The 16309-nt window shown below is 39.3% G+C and overlaps 1 protein-coding gene across 8 annotated transcripts; it reads left to right on the top strand.

Annotated features, from left to right (window-relative positions):
* Nucleotides 1-62: 62 nt before the first annotated feature.
* On the top strand, nucleotides 63-16272 carry LOC105570482 (cleavage and polyadenylation specificity factor subunit 6). Of its 8 annotated transcripts, none has more exons than XM_012027705.1 (12): nucleotides 65-236; nucleotides 2512-2736; nucleotides 3001-3228; nucleotides 3368-3847; nucleotides 4717-4843; nucleotides 5145-5258; nucleotides 5717-5997; nucleotides 6269-6566; nucleotides 6841-7105; nucleotides 9430-9510; nucleotides 9749-9798; nucleotides 10118-10199. In XM_012027705.1, exons 1-11 carry the CDS (start codon nucleotides 180-182, stop codon nucleotides 9780-9782), a joined length of 2190 nt encoding a protein of 729 aa, XP_011883095.1. In that variant the 5' UTR covers nucleotides 65-179; the 3' UTR covers nucleotides 9783-9798; nucleotides 10118-10199. The 8 variants fall into 8 exon arrangements, with proteins under 8 accessions (XP_011883096.1, XP_011883095.1, XP_011883092.1 ...); XM_012027701.1 differs by lacking the exons at nucleotides 65-236; nucleotides 9749-9798 and adding exons at nucleotides 250-885; nucleotides 1763-1823 and having other exon boundaries at nucleotides 10118-10360; XM_012027704.1 differs by having other exon boundaries at nucleotides 66-236; nucleotides 9749-10198.
* Nucleotides 16273-16309: the final 37 nt, after the last annotated feature.

Genomic DNA, 16309 nt, shown 5'->3' with positions numbered 1-16309 from the left:
GCGCGGCAAGCGTTTCCGCGTCCCGTGTGCGGTGTGAATCCCTCATTACATCCCGCGGGGGCCGTTAATGGCGGCGCTCTCGTCGCGCCTCCCCGGGAACCGAGGTTACCCCACGACGCTTGGCGCCTTCTGCCGTATCGAAGCTGCAGTGAGCAGCAGTGAGCGTCGGTGTGCCTAAAATGGCGGACGGTGACATTGATTTGTACGCCGACGATCTCGAGCAAGATTTCGCGCAGGTAACCCGCATTTCTCTTTGATAGCAATAAAAGTACAGGACTGCGCTCCCCCTCTCTCCGTACGGTCGAAGGGAACGGAGGGACGATTCGCGATTTCGACACATCTACACATCGACGGTCGCGACGCGCCGCGCGCCGCACCGCTCCGCTCCGCATCGCGCCATATCGTGCCGCGCCGTGCCGCAACTGTGAGCGAGCGATTGTTGCTCCGCGTCGATCCCGCGCGCTACCGAGGCCGAAGCCGAGTGTTTATTGGCGTCATGGTGGACGGGCGACCGTCACTAACGATCGTCTCGCGTCGCTGATCTCTCATTGTGAACATTACTGTGTGTCCTCCACCGCTCGCTGACGAGCCGGCGGGCGATTACTCCGGGAGGAGAGAGCGCGCGCGCGCGCGCGCTAACGAACGAACGAACGAACGAAAGACCGAGCGAGCGAGCGAACTTAGCAAGCACGTACAGAGACGAGCTTCACTCCAAGAGTGTTACCGCCTTCTTGTTGCCGCCGCGCAGTTGACCGATCGCCTGTCTAGCTAGTGCCTGCCTGCCGCCGTCGATCGCGCGCGCGTACCCGGTTGCCGGACGAGCTAAGCGCTAAAACAGTAACACGGGTTCTCGCAACAGGAATCGACCGCAAAATGGTGCTAGCGGTAAGGCGAATATCGTGCAGTTAAAAAACACTCTTCACTCTTCCGCTCGCTCCTTCCTCCACGCCCCCCCCCCACCCCTCTGTCGCCCCTCCCTCTCCCCCCACCCCGCCCCGCTCCGACCCTCTTGTGATTTTCAACCCTCTTCCCGCGGCACGCATTTCCCTTCACACGCAAGTAACCAACACGCACGCACGCACACATATACGTACACGTTGCGGCGTATCGCACTGCATGCTCTATCACATTTTCTTTTTGCACTCTCTCTCTCTCTCTCTCTCTCCTCCCCCTCTCTTTCTCTCTCTCTCTCTGTCTTATTGATTTCACTTCCCACATGCGAATGTCTTTTACCCTGGTGAGAAAAGCGCCGGTTGCTCAGAGCATCGCGGCAGGGATTGAAACCGGTGTAATTTCACACACGAGTCGGGCTTCTACGCGCTCGCTACGAACGCGAGAGATCGCACCTCCAATCGTGTCCCCCTTCCCCCCCTAGTAGCACAGTGCGTTGACCAAACGGTGGTCAAACATCGGCCCAATTACTTGGTTGTATCGGGCCGATGCGCCGTGCCACTAGGGTTTTTTTTTGCGCGCGCGCGCGCGAGACAAGATCGCGTGCTCTGTTTTCACGCGCGAGGAAACCGCGGAGCACGCACTCGGTCGTCGAATACACCTAACCCTTTTTCTCCCTTTCGGCAAAGCACTCGTTACGTCTATTGTGTACGTTTCAGATCGAGTGTATAAATAGCGCGCGGGCGTACTAAGATCCGCGACGCCGCGGGTCTGAAACGTGTAACTTGAAATTACACAGCGAGTTCAATCTCTGCTCTTACTCCTCACAAAAATGCAAAAAAAAGTCTGTTTATCTGCATATCTGTTACAGTCGAAGTGTACGATCGGTTGAACCACAAGGTGCGCAGGAAGTCGCGTGTAATAAGAAAATGGTACATCTAACGTTTTTTTACATATTGATGTAATTTATTTTTCCATAAATTAGTTGTACGCTGGGCCTCTCGCAGGAGGTGCCTTGGGACCACGTTGTTATACTGAGCGTCGCCCCCTCGCCCCCTCAATCCCGTGAGTTTGTCGAATCTCGGCCGCTCCCCCGAGCTCTTTGCATTGCCCCGTTGGATCTTTTCGCGGCTCACGTTCGCTCTGAACGCTCAAATAACAACGTGGACTCGATGCGTTATCACAGAAATTCGCTGGTACTCTCCTTTTGTGTCTCGGAAAGATTTCTCTCTCCTAATTGAGGATCTCACTAAGCTTCTCTTGGGCAAACATAAGTTGTACTTTATTAGCTTTAACGATAACCACGATGATGAAATTGGCACATGCTAAAGTAACGGTGCGTTTGTCTGGTGTTGTACTTTCTGACCTATAAGTGTTTTGTTACTTTGCACTTTGACTGTAACATATTCAGTACGTATGTGCGTGTATCAAGTAGAAAGATTGCAAAGTTCTACCATTGCATATATATCATTTGCCGAATTAATCTGTCTATCATGTAACGAAATGCAATGAAGATTGCTGTTTAGTATCGCTGTGACATGACGCGTTTCTTCCAACGTAAGATCGAACGTTTCGTGGTGCCTGTCTTACTGCAACGCCCGTCTACGCGGTCTGTTTCAGGATGAATTCGCTGGGGACGGCGTTGATCTCTATGACGACGTGATTGCCGCCCCAGCAGGTGGCAATGGCGGCGTATCTTCCGGGAACACCGGCGAGGGTGGTGGCGACACCACGTCTCCGAACGAGGAGACCAACGGTAACGCGCCCTACCATCAACTTGGCAACAACATACAGCCCAATCAAATTGGGAGACGACACCAATTATACGTTGGGAACCTGACATGGGTATATACGTGTGCTCAGAACTAAAAAGATTCCTTCTTTTTATTTCGCTTCTGCAGTCGAATCTTTCAATGTCCGGCATAAATTAAGATACGATGTACACCCCAGACAAGGGGATTACATTTACAAATTAATGTCCAACCGTATGATGTATCTTTTATTGTGCAAGTTTTTCAGCAGAAAACGTTTTGATAAAAGATTTTTACACGCTCTTTCTCCCCTCGCGTTTGAAAATTGTCCAATAATGAAAGCAAATTTTATTTGCAGTGGACAAGCGACCAAGACATAACCGACGCTGTTCAAAGTATCGGTGTATCTGACTTTGTGGAGGTAAAGTTCTTCGAGAATCGTGCCAATGGTCAATCCAAAGGTTTCTGTGTAATATCCTTGGGCTCGGAACAGAGTATGAGAATTTGCATGGAGAGGCTACCTAAGAAGGAGTTGCACGGACAGAATCCCGTAGTAACTTTCCCTACGAAGCAAGCTCTCAACCAAGTATGTGTCATTATAATAAAGAAAAGATATATATATGTAAATTAATTTCACAATGTACACAAGTTGTTACGATATATTCGCATTAGCGGGTACACATGGGACTTGTACACAACAATCTTTCTTTTTTGCGTGTTCTCAGTTTGAGTCGCAGTGTAAGACACGACCTGCCCCAGCTCCGCAACAGAGTCAAAGCCAACGTCCTCATAACCCGCACCAACATCAGCCGCCAATGCCGCCGCATCAACAACATCCCCAACACCCTCAACATCCTCAACATTCCCAACAAAATCACGGTCCTAGAATGATGATGGGCCCGCCACAGGGTGTGAGACCGCAGAGAATGCCGCCACCTGGGATGGGCCCACCAGGTCCTGGGGGACCAGGCCAGCAGGGCCCGCCACGTATGCACGGCCCGCCGCTAGGACCAGGTCCAGGTCCGCATCATCCGTTGCCCGGTCATCCTAATCAAGGGCCGCCACCTGGCTACCAGCAGGGGCCGTGGAACGGGCCGCGTCCGAATGGTCCGCCCGGACCGCCTCGAGGACCTAGTGGACCTGGGGGTCCACCTCAACAGGGTCCACCTGGCCCGGGTCCTGGCCAACATAGACCCCCTGGAATGGTATGTACCATGGACAGTGTTTTCTGCCATGATTAAGCAGTTGACCGACCATGACTGGCGATGTGTTTTTAACACAGAAAATTTGTTGCGAAAAATATTACCTCTAGGGTTTGAACCTGGAACCCTCTCCCTTCACTCTAGGCGGGTGTCTCAACCAATTCGACCACCGAGGCATACGATGTATCGTATGATTTTTTTAAAACCGTTCGTTTCGTTCGTGTTTTATTATTTTCATGGCATTACTCGAGTTCAAAAAAATTTTTAAAAATTGGAATTTTTGGATAAATAACTGGCTATTAGAAGATAAAATAACTATAAAACAATAATAGTAAATTGCGTAGCAACATTACGTAGAGAAATATTTTAAATGTATTAACTTTCCTAAATTCTATTTGGATCAAGTAGGACTTATATTTTTTCAATTCATCAAATACTACCACATAATGTTTGTACAAGTGCACATATGCATACGAATTTAATAGAAATCATCGACAAAATATTACATCATAATAGTACACTTAAAAAAATATATAGATCTTTTAGAGTATTGTAATATCCAATAAAACTATATATACATAAACGCGAATGTTAGATTCTTGAGAGAATATTAAAATGTTCTGCGTTACACATACTTTGGTATATGTGTTAACGATATTCGCTTTTTTACATACAAATTTTACAGAATATCAATTTCACAAGACATACCAACGTTGAAATTTCTTTCATACAAACTCGCACCTCGTTCTCTAATTAAAAAAATTATCTGATTTATTCGTGAAGCTAGACAGTAATTATCTATATAATTTTTTTTTTACCGTACGGTAAAATTATAACAGAGTGAAATAGAACCTTCATCTGTCTTTGTTCAGCAATTTCACGGTGGTCCACCGGGTCCACCTGGACAAGGGCCTCCACGTGGCCCTCCTGGACATCCTGGCGGACCTCCGGGTGATCCCAGGGGTGCTCAGCCACGTCCGGAATGGAATAGACCACCAGGTTCGTGCGCAGACCGAGTTTTGTTGTTCTCTCGAAGCCTCTGTTCACCTGTGTAAAATCTTGTTCATAACTCTAAACCCCCTTGATATTGACTCATTACTCCTCTGAAACATCTTGAATGCTTTTGTACCACCTTTTCTGCATGACTGTGTAAACGATAGAAAGAAAACAACGAGGATGGTGGAAAGTTGCGGGTAAAAATCGTGTCGAAGTGATAGTAGTAGTAGTAGCGCACTATGTCATTTCCAATTTGCCGACGGCAGATTGGTATTACTGATGTGACTGTTCAATATGTGCATAGGAATGCATCATGGGCCTCAGGGACCACCAGGTTTCCCTCAACATCAACATATGCAAGGGCCGCAGCCTGGCCAAGGCCCACCACAGAGAGGACCTCCTCCAGGTTCTATGGGTGGTGAGAGACTTAGAATGCTCGTTCAATGTTACAAATTTTCAATTGTTTTCTACACCGCGAGATGCATGATATTGAGGGAAATTGATCTGGCAGAAGCATTGAGGTGCAAGGTGTTTCAAAGGATCATTTCGTAGTTGAAAATTATTTTCAAATAACCGTATGACTGTTCGTTGAATCCAGTAATGTCTAAAGTACCACCGATAAACGCTACTGTACGTTTTATTGCACCACATTTCCATAATCCATGAATTTTGGTGTTCGTTCTCGAAGTATTTGAATACGTAACGGCGAAAGTGCATTAATGATCTATTTCAACACCTAATTCGATTTTTGAAATAGAATTTATTTCCATTATCCACGTGATCCATCATCGTCATCACGTGTTTGTAGCCACGATACGTTTATCATTTATATTTGACAAATGAAAAGTATTAGGTATTAACCAAGTACATTGTTAGGTCCAGGCGGACCGCCGCCCGGACACGGTGGTCCTCCGCAAGGTCCTCCTCAGGGACCGCCGGGTGGCCCAGCACCTCATGTGAACCCAGCATTCTTTCCGCAAGGACCGCCCCATCAACATCCTGGTCAACATCCGCCGGGACCTCCTGGCCCGCCTCATGGCCCGCCACATGGGCCACCTCACGGTCCACCTCATGGACCACCTCACGGCCCGCCTCATGGACAGTCGCATGGACCGCCGCATGTACCACCACACGGTTATGGACCACCAAGTGCACAAGTATTATCTTATTATCACGCCTACATATTTCAACTGACTAATATTTCAATTGCAATATTTAAATTTGTCTCTATCGCAGATTAAATTTCATGTTGTGACCGTTACTACCTCAAATAGGTTCTCTAATTAAATATAATTGCAAAAATGTAACAATTTGGCATCGTGCAAGAGCAACGTTGTAGATATGCTCATTATGGAATCTCTGGGGGAAAAATGTCGATGCAAATAGACGTTAAGTACAATTTTCTATTCTTGTTTTTGTATCGTGTAGGCTCCTTATGGAGCACCTGGACCTGATCATCGTCCAGAGGGCCCCCCGCCGCTCACCGAGCAAGAGTTCGAGGAGATAATGGGCCGTAATCGTACAGTGTCCTCGTCCGCGATTGCTAGAGCGGTATCCGACGCCGCGGCAGGTGAATACGCAAGTGCCATAGAGACCCTGGTGACCGCTATCTCGCTGATAAAACAGTCGAAGGTAGCCGCAGACGACAGATGCAAGATCTTGATCAGTTCCCTCCAAGACACCTTACGCGGCGTCGAGACCAAGAGCTATGGATCCGGACGTAGAGGTGAGTCGAGCATATCTGCGTGTAGTGTGACGCGTAATAAAATAAATTATACAAAATTTTGTTGCTGAAAAGCGTCGGAATTGTAGCCTAGAAAATTTAGAAGAAGGAAGAGCGGCAGAGATGCACCACATGTGGTCCATAGAAAAATTAATAATCTTTCACATTTTAAGATATTAAGCTGCAAAAGCTTTCCCGTGTCTCTGCAAGTGTCACTTGAAACTTGTCTCAAAGTCTAGTCGTGCGGTTTGTTTCATGGAAACGAATTTTCTTGCAGAGCGTTCACGCTCGCGTGACCGAGAGCGCAGCCATAGAAGGCGACGCGAGCGGTCCAGAAGTCGGGACCGTGAATACCGGGAGCGTAGCAGAGACCGCGAGCGGGAGCGTGACCGGGAGCGTGATCGCGAGAGAGAGCGAGATCGTGATAGGGACAGGGAACGTTATTACAGCGAACCATATCCGAGAGAGCGTTCACGCAGCAGAGAAAGAGACCGCGAACGTGAAAGAGATCGTGAATATAGAGAGCGTAGCAGAGAAGAAAGGTAAGCCAAATGATCTCACTAAACTACTCTCTTAACTGTGTCACTACTCTCTAGTGCGTATATTCGTTGTACAAAGGGAGGAATTTTGTTGAGAGAAGCTCTTCCTTAGGGAACTTGATTGTTAGAGAGGAAAAAAAAAGAGAGAACTAAAGAGTAAGTTTGTATTGATACTAATAAAATACCATGTATTCCGTGAGAGATGTCGTTCGATAAAGTAGAAATAGGATAATACAAGGGACTGAAACCCAAGTTTCTCGACATCCATATTTTTCTTCTCATGCGATACGTATTTAGAATATTTTAGAGTGGAATTCATATTTGGATTAATCAATTTGCTTCCGTTGTTGAAGACGTTGTCGATAAATGTCCATATTGTACATTTGTATCATGACCGAGAACATTAATCATGAACGGATCTCTCAACATTATTTGTATCAATTGTAAATACGGGACGCTCTGAAAAAAGCAACAAAGGGTAGGAAAAATCGATATATCTATAAGCAAGAAAAGTGCAAGACGTATACGAGTATGTGTCAGCTTGCTTATTGATATTTCGATAGTGAATAGAAGCGCACTTTTATTACCTCAGCCGTAACATTGTCTCATTCGTTGTCACTCCAGATCTTATACAGCTGTTTGAATTGTTGCGCAATAATTACGCAAAAAAATTCAATACTATGTTTATCTTATATTTAATTATAATAACGCAACGCGATATTTATAGCGATAGCTGCAATTTATAAACCATTACGAGAGTAAAATTATCTCTGGAGTTGTAAAATGCTGTCTATATCGCAATTAATGTTACATCGCAACCTTTTCTGATTGCGTTCTGCCAATAATTTTTGTCGCATACGACTACGATCAAGTATTCTTTAATTCTTTACTAATGTATAAGGTCTCATTGTATTCCGTGTTTTCCACATCTAATGGTTCCTACGTAGACAATATGCAGTACATTACATAGTGCATTTGATAACAAGAATCAGTATTTTTATCTTATTATATATTATTATTTATTATATTATTTATAAACTATATATAAATTGCAGCATTTTATTGACCGTTTCTACCGAAGTATACTGTGAAGTATAGGACGACATAAAGTGTACGAAAGCTGTTGTTGAAAAAGTACAAATTGAATAACTTCATTCAAGTAAAACGCTAATATTATATTTTTATTTGTTGTATATTATTTTTATTATGTACGAGAACAGCGTCTTTATGGTGCTATATTTCAGGTATACTCGCGCGAAAAGTAAACGTAATAAAGTGACTCCCGAAAAGATAGCTCAGTGTAAGATATTATGATAATATATAGGCCGGAACATAAAAATTTATGTACTTTCCTAATTTGTTTATAACTCGCTACTTTCTCACGTGCATTCACGTTGTGTGAGAAGGATTGTATTCTTCTTTTGGTTTTCTCACGTGTACACGTGTACAAAAAAGTGTGTGACCTCTCATAAGCACGCGTGGTACAAGCCGGACGCACAGTTGAGATTGTAAGATTCAGTTACACGCGGCCGCTTATGATCTTTTAGTTGTTTATCACAATTTAATTTTAAGACTCGCAAATACATTGTGTATATTTGTATCACCTTTTACTCGGTATATCTCACTATATTTTATAAGGGTATTAATTCGGTGAACAGCGAGACGAAAAGTGCTGACTGCTGGATGAAAAGAACGTAGCTTGCTAGCATAAAATGCAATGCGTAATAAAGGCAATCATCATATTTTAATGGCAGATATCACTCTGATTCACGGTCCATGTTCATGCTATTCTAAAATTTGTATTATAGTGACATAAAAACATGAAACCCTGTAATCATGTACACGGACTATTAATCAAAATTATAATTATATAAGAAAAATTAAAAGCGAATTAAAAGTATCCTAATGTGTTATTTTTAATCTTTACTGCACAACATACTTTTTACAATCTGTTTGGTACATGGTACTAGGGTTAATGTTAAATCATAATGTTCTCGTCCCAATTCATCCCTGAATCATTGATAGCTGGTATTAATTAGTGGCCATTAATTTCGATGTGTACATTAAAATCTTTATCTTATAAATTGCCACGTTGAATTGCAATTGTGATTCCATACATCCAGGCACTTTATATTTGTATGTGATTATTACATATGTAATTTATAAAATAGCGTAAGCCCCTTGCTAAACATGTCTCTCTCGTTAATGTCGAAACAACAGTCCGAGCTATAGCCTCTCTTAGGATAATTTTTTGTTTTTAATGAAATGTACTAAGCCTGGTTAAGTAGTACATAAACCGTCATAACAGAATGTCCATTTTCCATTAGTACAACTCGTCAATCAGCCAGGCCAAGAGTAAAAGAAGAACCGCCAGAGGCGGCACCCGTCTCGTCTTCCAAAGCGACTAGGTAATTGACATTTTTTTCATTACGGCGATTGCATGTAGACTTAAATAAATGTTAAGTAAACGACGAAATGACAGAAAGTGTTCATTGTGCGGGCAAATACAATTCATGCCCTTTCCTTCACTTTTCATTTTAAACACCGGGAGAAAAAATAAGCATATACGTAGGATAATGAAATAAGAAAAGACTTTAACGATGATTAAAATAATCGAAAAGACGAAAATTGCCCTTCGATTAATAGATCCTCTATTGCTGGACTCGTAAAGAAGAATTGAGGGAAAGTATCTTTAGGTATTTATATTACCGTTGTAAAACTTTCGAAATATCACGCGTTCGTTATCGTTACAATTGCATAATCTCTGTACTTGTTGCGTGCCGATTTATTTTATGTTTATGCGCTTTCGTGCACAAAATACGTCGGTTAGCAGAATCAGTTGAAGGAAGTAGAGAGAGAGAGAGAGAGACAAAGCCAACGGTATACGTTCATCGTTCCTTTGTATTCGTGAATAACATGAGATTAACGTTTTGTAGTAAAGTGGACTCGTAGTTGTATAACGAAGTATGCAAAGCAGCATTAAAATAAGATAATTGGCTGACGTGACTTGTGTAGGTATTATGACGATCGCTACAGAGAACGCGAGCGAGAGCGAGATCGAGAACGGGAATCGAGCCGACGACCATCCGAGCGGGAACGGGAACCGGAACGGGAACGTGAACGAGAACGGGAACGGGATCGTCGGGATGAACGGGGAGACTCCTCACATCGCTCAAGACACTAAAAAGAAAAAGAAAGAAAGACAGACCGAAACAAGCACCGAAGACGATGCGAGCAAGGTCAGCGTGACGTAGGAATCGATGATGAAGCAGTAAATGCAACAACATACATTCACACCCAGCGATCCTCGTCTTTTATTTCTTGAAGTAAAAATATATATCATGTTGCTTATATAATGTACGAACAACTGTGACATCCAAAGAATTTAATAATGACTATTAATGACACGCGGCATTATCAAGGAACATTACAGTAGGTTACACGGTAAAAGGGTAATTTCGAGATTTGCTTTAACGAATTGCTTAACGAATAGTATAGTATGAAAATTTTAGCAGACTCCACATAGACTTCTTGAACGTCCTTGTCTTGTTTCGAAATAGCTGAGCTCAAGTATAGAATTGCCGTGAAATCTCTTCATTAAACGCCGGAGTCCTTTTGTCTTACAAGCATATGTATTAATATGATAATGTACTACATGTATACAAGTATACATATATCCATGTAACTGTGTTAATTAAGGAAATATTCATTTAGTCCGAGAGTGGGTTTGTAAACGAATAGTTATCGCGTGTCGAGTGTCGAGTGGGAGGTAAAAAAGGAGGGAAAAAAAGACATCTTGACTCGAGATCGTCCGAGATTATGATTCGCAGTGACAAGAAACAGAGAACGTGAGCAAGATGCGACGAAAACAAGAGAAACAAGAACGAAGATATCTACGCGAGAAAACCACCAGCCTCCTTCTGCACGGACGGTTCAAGATTGTATCTTAACGTAATACATATATACGCTTTCAAAAAAAAAAAATATAAATGCTAAACATGTCTTTACTTTATTCATCTGTACACACAAATTCCTGATAAAAAAAAGAACGTTTTTGTTTCTGCGATTTTATGACGCTCCCGAGTTTACAAGTTTCTCGAAAAGCTAGATCATTATATGTAAATATGTATTAATTCTCTGACGCGTGTTACATTCACGAGACTCAAATCTTCCATAATATTATAAGAAAACTGTACGCGCATCCGAGAGTTAATAATGGCGAAGAAAGAAATATTCTGTTATGAGATGAGGTGAAACTGATTAATTATATATGATTCGCTTTTCGAAGAAATGAAAATATTGAGAATGGAGTACGTTTTATAATAAGAAATTAGGAATAAATGTGCTGATATTATGTTTGTGAGCTACACAGATTGTCATTTCATGTATCTTCTACAAAAATCTGCAGCATAATCGATTGTTAGTATTATAGTAATAAGTTTGAAGCGTATTACAAAAATATATTGCGTTACTTTACAGTAATAATATCATATCATAATACCAAAAATTTAAATATCATAGAAGAAATGTTGGAAAGTGTCTCACAAAGCATTATATAATGCAATTATTCCTGTACAAAATTAATGAACTCCTGATCTTTTGTGTTGTAAATTGTAAGATTAAGTTAAACAATGCATGAAACTTTGGTTATAATCATATTTTCATGTGCTACTTGCAGTATAAAGTTAATGACTATTACATCATTTATATACAAGTAATATTAAGATAATCAAAAACTGGTACATACAGGATATTGATAGCCAAATTGTTCACCTGTTATTATATAAGGCAGCGCTGATCCATGTACGAAATATCGACATATCGAACACAATGCCTAAAAAATTGTGTACTTTATTTTTATAAATAAGCGATGTGAACAATTTGACTATGAGTATAATTTTATTGAGTTTGTTCTTGCAATACATTGATATATTTTGCATAATAGTCGTCAATCTTGGAAAAACTAAAATTCTCAGCAAACTATTTTTGAAATGCAAATTACTGATCTTTTATTTATGTTTAAACTTGGAAGTGCATATGGCTAGTATTTTATTTAAACTATATGCATTCATTTCTTAAGAATGGTATATCAATATTTATATTTGTGGATTTATGAAATGCGCTAAGAAGTGAATGAAATTTTGTTGAATTAACATAACATCGCATTCTAAAGAGAAAAGTAAGAACAGGAAAGAACAAAAATTTTTGATAAAATGTATCTTTTATGTATTATTTAATCTGAGGTATTTTATACGAGAAACAAAATTTTTATCTCTATGTAAATTTACATTAATGCTTTCCGAAAACAGTGTCTCTTTAGTTTTATGCTCAACTAGCTTTAATGTAATTTTGCAGAAGGATGGAATTTTACCTATTTTCTCTCTTTTTTAGGAATGGCACGAATGAAACTTAAGAAAAAAAAGATATGCGCGTTAATGAGACGCGTATATTTTCAACAGCGGAATATCGTGCAAACGTTCCTGCCTTCTATACTATAAATTAAGAATATCATATATTATTTTCATGTAATCTCCATAATCTCATAACTCTGTTGAAATACCTTATTAATTGATATCTAGTTAAAGATGATAGTATGCGTTTATCGTTACGATCTACTACCCACCGACGCTTAAAAGGGTTCTCTCCTTTCTAAGATAAATTATTTCTGCATGATTTTATACGCATCCAATGTTTTAATTTTATTTACATCCAAGAATTTGACATACCCAAGGGGGAATGAATCTTAGTCATTTTATACATATTTATATATAAGTTACGTAATGCATCAAACACATTTTTAAGCCGAAGTTTTTTTAGATATTTAATGACAAAATTTTAAGAAATTGTTTCGGACCACTTGCACATTTGACATCACTTGACTAGTACGAAGTTGCGTTGTAAAATTTTTTTAATTTGCCGAAATATGATTATTTGCGCATTATCAAATTTCGACTTGTACCTCATGAGAGCCGGAGAAATTTTGTAATTGAAAATTTTCAGACATTACGCTATGTAAAGTGCAACTGTACACAATTCTATTCATATTTAATATTATTATTCAGCAATGCGTGGCATGCTACTTAAATGTTACTGGAACAAAATATTAATTGCTGGTTTTTTTTTTAGCTGAACCATTCGAGAGAACGGCATATTAATAATGAATTTCAAAGTGCAAAGTACAAGGTTCCTTTAATGAAATTCTATTGCATTTAAATCTTCGAGAAACAGCACTTGTTAATAAAAAAGAAATACGAAGCCGTTCTCATATGCAGTATTATTGCAAATACTTGATGATATACATCGTAATATAGCATTACCGCAGAAAAGCATCACATAATTATAATGTGATATACATGTTTTGCGGATATATCTTTGGAGAAACATTATAAGAAGCCGTGCACAATATATCCATACTGTAGAATTATTTCTTTCTAAGAGACAAAGTACAATATTTAACGAAGGCAGCATCGTAAACCTTCGTTTTAGTAATAAATTGTATCGATTATTAATCAGCTTCAGCTATTAGAATTCTATTGTTGATGTTTTGTGCACGGTTTCGTGCGATCGCGAGCATACAATCGTCTGCATAATTTGTTCCTATATGTATTTATCAGTTTTTCACTCTCAGACTTTGTTTGCTAAGTGCTCATTACCTCGAGAGAAAGAGAGTTCTGTTGTTACTCAACAGAACTCGGAAACCGCAACCATTCCGTCGACGTACTATAAGCCATCGTTGCGATTATTTGTCATACTTTTGATTTCACGTAGCATTTTGTTTGCGTAATAGAGCGCGGTCGCTCTCGTTCGAGAATAAAAAGTTGCCTGGGAGAGATATGTATGGACGGTAATGGGTAAGTGCAACACAACCGAAAGCCAGCTCTATACATTTAATTATACTTAATTTTAAGCGTATTATTTTTGCGTACAATATACTCAATACGAGACGGATATTTTTCTCATGAAAAATAGACACTTCTATTTACTTTCATGATATTCTCTTTAAAAAAGAAAGAGACAAGAGGACTTTATCTGTAAACGATTTTATGTATAAACGTAACTTGATATTTTGCAAATTACATTAACATGTTGCTCACTGTGCGCATGTTGCTAAAATCCTAACAAAGGATACGTTTTCTTTTTATTTATATACACGAATTTTGTTAAAATAATTTGATATTACACATATGTATTCAAAACAACAATTGCACGGCGGAGAGCAACATGTTAAAACCATCTATACAAAGTGCTTCCTTTTTATATGATTCGATCTCGCCGTAACTGTCTATTAGCAGAATTAGTATCAGGAGAAAATGTATGATAACATTATAAGCCCCTCTCAGAAGATCCGTAATTCACATCAGATCTCAGGATAATATTCTGTTTGTAATTTTAATGTCATGTATTTCGAAATGTATATATTTTAACGTATATTTTATCTCTGTGCACATTTCTGATTCTTCAAAAGTGTGTTTTTCGTGCGGTACACGGTATATAAAATTACAAATAAAACTTTATCCTGAATTGTAATACTTGAAATGTGGTTCATTTAGGGCGGGCTTTATTAGAAATACTTGTCAATGTATATTTTTTCTGTCATCAATAGTCAAAGCACAATGTTTTATTTTAATACGTGAAAATTTTAATACTTGAACAATTGCAATTATTACCGTTTCTAAAATGCTAAAAATGTCGAGCGTTGCGATCTCAATCTGCAAGAATGGAAGCATAAAACCAACAACCTATCTGAAAGGAAATATTTTCTGCTTCCAAATTGTATTATAAAATTTATTGGAAACATAGAGATATTGACATCTCTTGCGATTTATTGTAAAATGAAGTGTCTTCTCCGCGATTGTGCAAGCTTCGCAAGTTATGGCACTTTTATGATGTTGACTAAAAGAGTGAAACGTCCATTTATGAATAATTTAGTGTACAGTGACTCAATACTTTGCTCAAAAATTCTCAATGCTCAAATCGTATGATGCCATAGCTAAAGATAATACATACAGATATATTGGTAAGAACATTTTGAATCTTAATTTGATATCTGTATTCGATAACTTTTTAATACTTTTTTAAATAATTATATATACAAAAAAAAGATTATAGAGATAAATTGTGTAAAGAGCTAAGTATAGCTAAGATATTATCTAGTCACATTACGATAGATTCTATCGGATAGAAGATCACGAAAGTTTTGTATTTTATTGCCATTTGAACTGTGATACCGATATACACTTATGCAAAAGTCTCTTATTAGTAAATATTTTTCTAAACTTAGTAATTCCATATCATGATGAACTTTTGATTTTGCTTTCATGTGAAAAGGATAATGTTTAGTGCTATCGCATTACGATGCACAACGTATTTATAGAAATAATGATTGAAGTCTTCACAAGACTTGTGTGAATAATTTTTATATGGATTTATTTATATTCGTAAGAATACACATATACCAATTTAAGTATCTATACAAAGATCTTGCCATAAGTTTACAGACCTGACGCTGTAAAAGTATATGCTGCATATATTACAGTAATGTCAACGTGTATAACGTTATGTTAAATCTCGATTTATTTAATGTATCGCGAACGATCTGGATTTTGAGTTTTACCTTGCTAAAGAGCTGCTTGCAAAACCATAACAAGAATTAGGAAATGCCGAATGTGTGTGTAATAGGCCACGTACGATGTTATATTTACACGTTGTACGCGTGTAATTGTAATATGTATTTCGATAACGTCAAATAAGGTAAGTGATAAGACAAATAATGTAATATTCATGTAAATCTAGATGTACACTTATCCTCTTCCCAATCTCTCGCAAAAAGAAGTTAATAATGCGGCGTCAGGGATCATGCGAGAATATTTCATTTACTGTACATGCATGTCCAACAACTCTGTACGCGAAAAGGCTATAATCAATCGTTGCAGTTGTGATTAATGATAATATTACAATTATAACGATCTTATAAAAAATGGTACATTTTGATAGTGAAAAGCAGTAAATTTGAAAAATGCGTGGCTCTGTCGTGATGATATAGTAATAATGTTTGTATTATATAGCGATTTTGTTCTGTCTTACAGTTTACGATGTTCTTCTGTACTGTCCAACACTTGCAACTGTGATAACGAATGTACCGAGATAATAAATCCAAATATTTGCGACGATAGAAACGAAAATCTTTACTAGATAGGTAATAAATAA

This window comes from Vollenhovia emeryi, unplaced genomic scaffold, assembly GCF_000949405.1.
Source record: "Vollenhovia emeryi isolate VEMERY1.0 unplaced genomic scaffold, V.emery_V1.0 DF939120.1, whole genome shotgun sequence".
Classification (NCBI taxonomy): domain Eukaryota; kingdom Metazoa; phylum Arthropoda; class Insecta; order Hymenoptera; family Formicidae; genus Vollenhovia; species Vollenhovia emeryi.
This window is presented reverse-complemented; position numbering and strand designations above follow the sequence as displayed.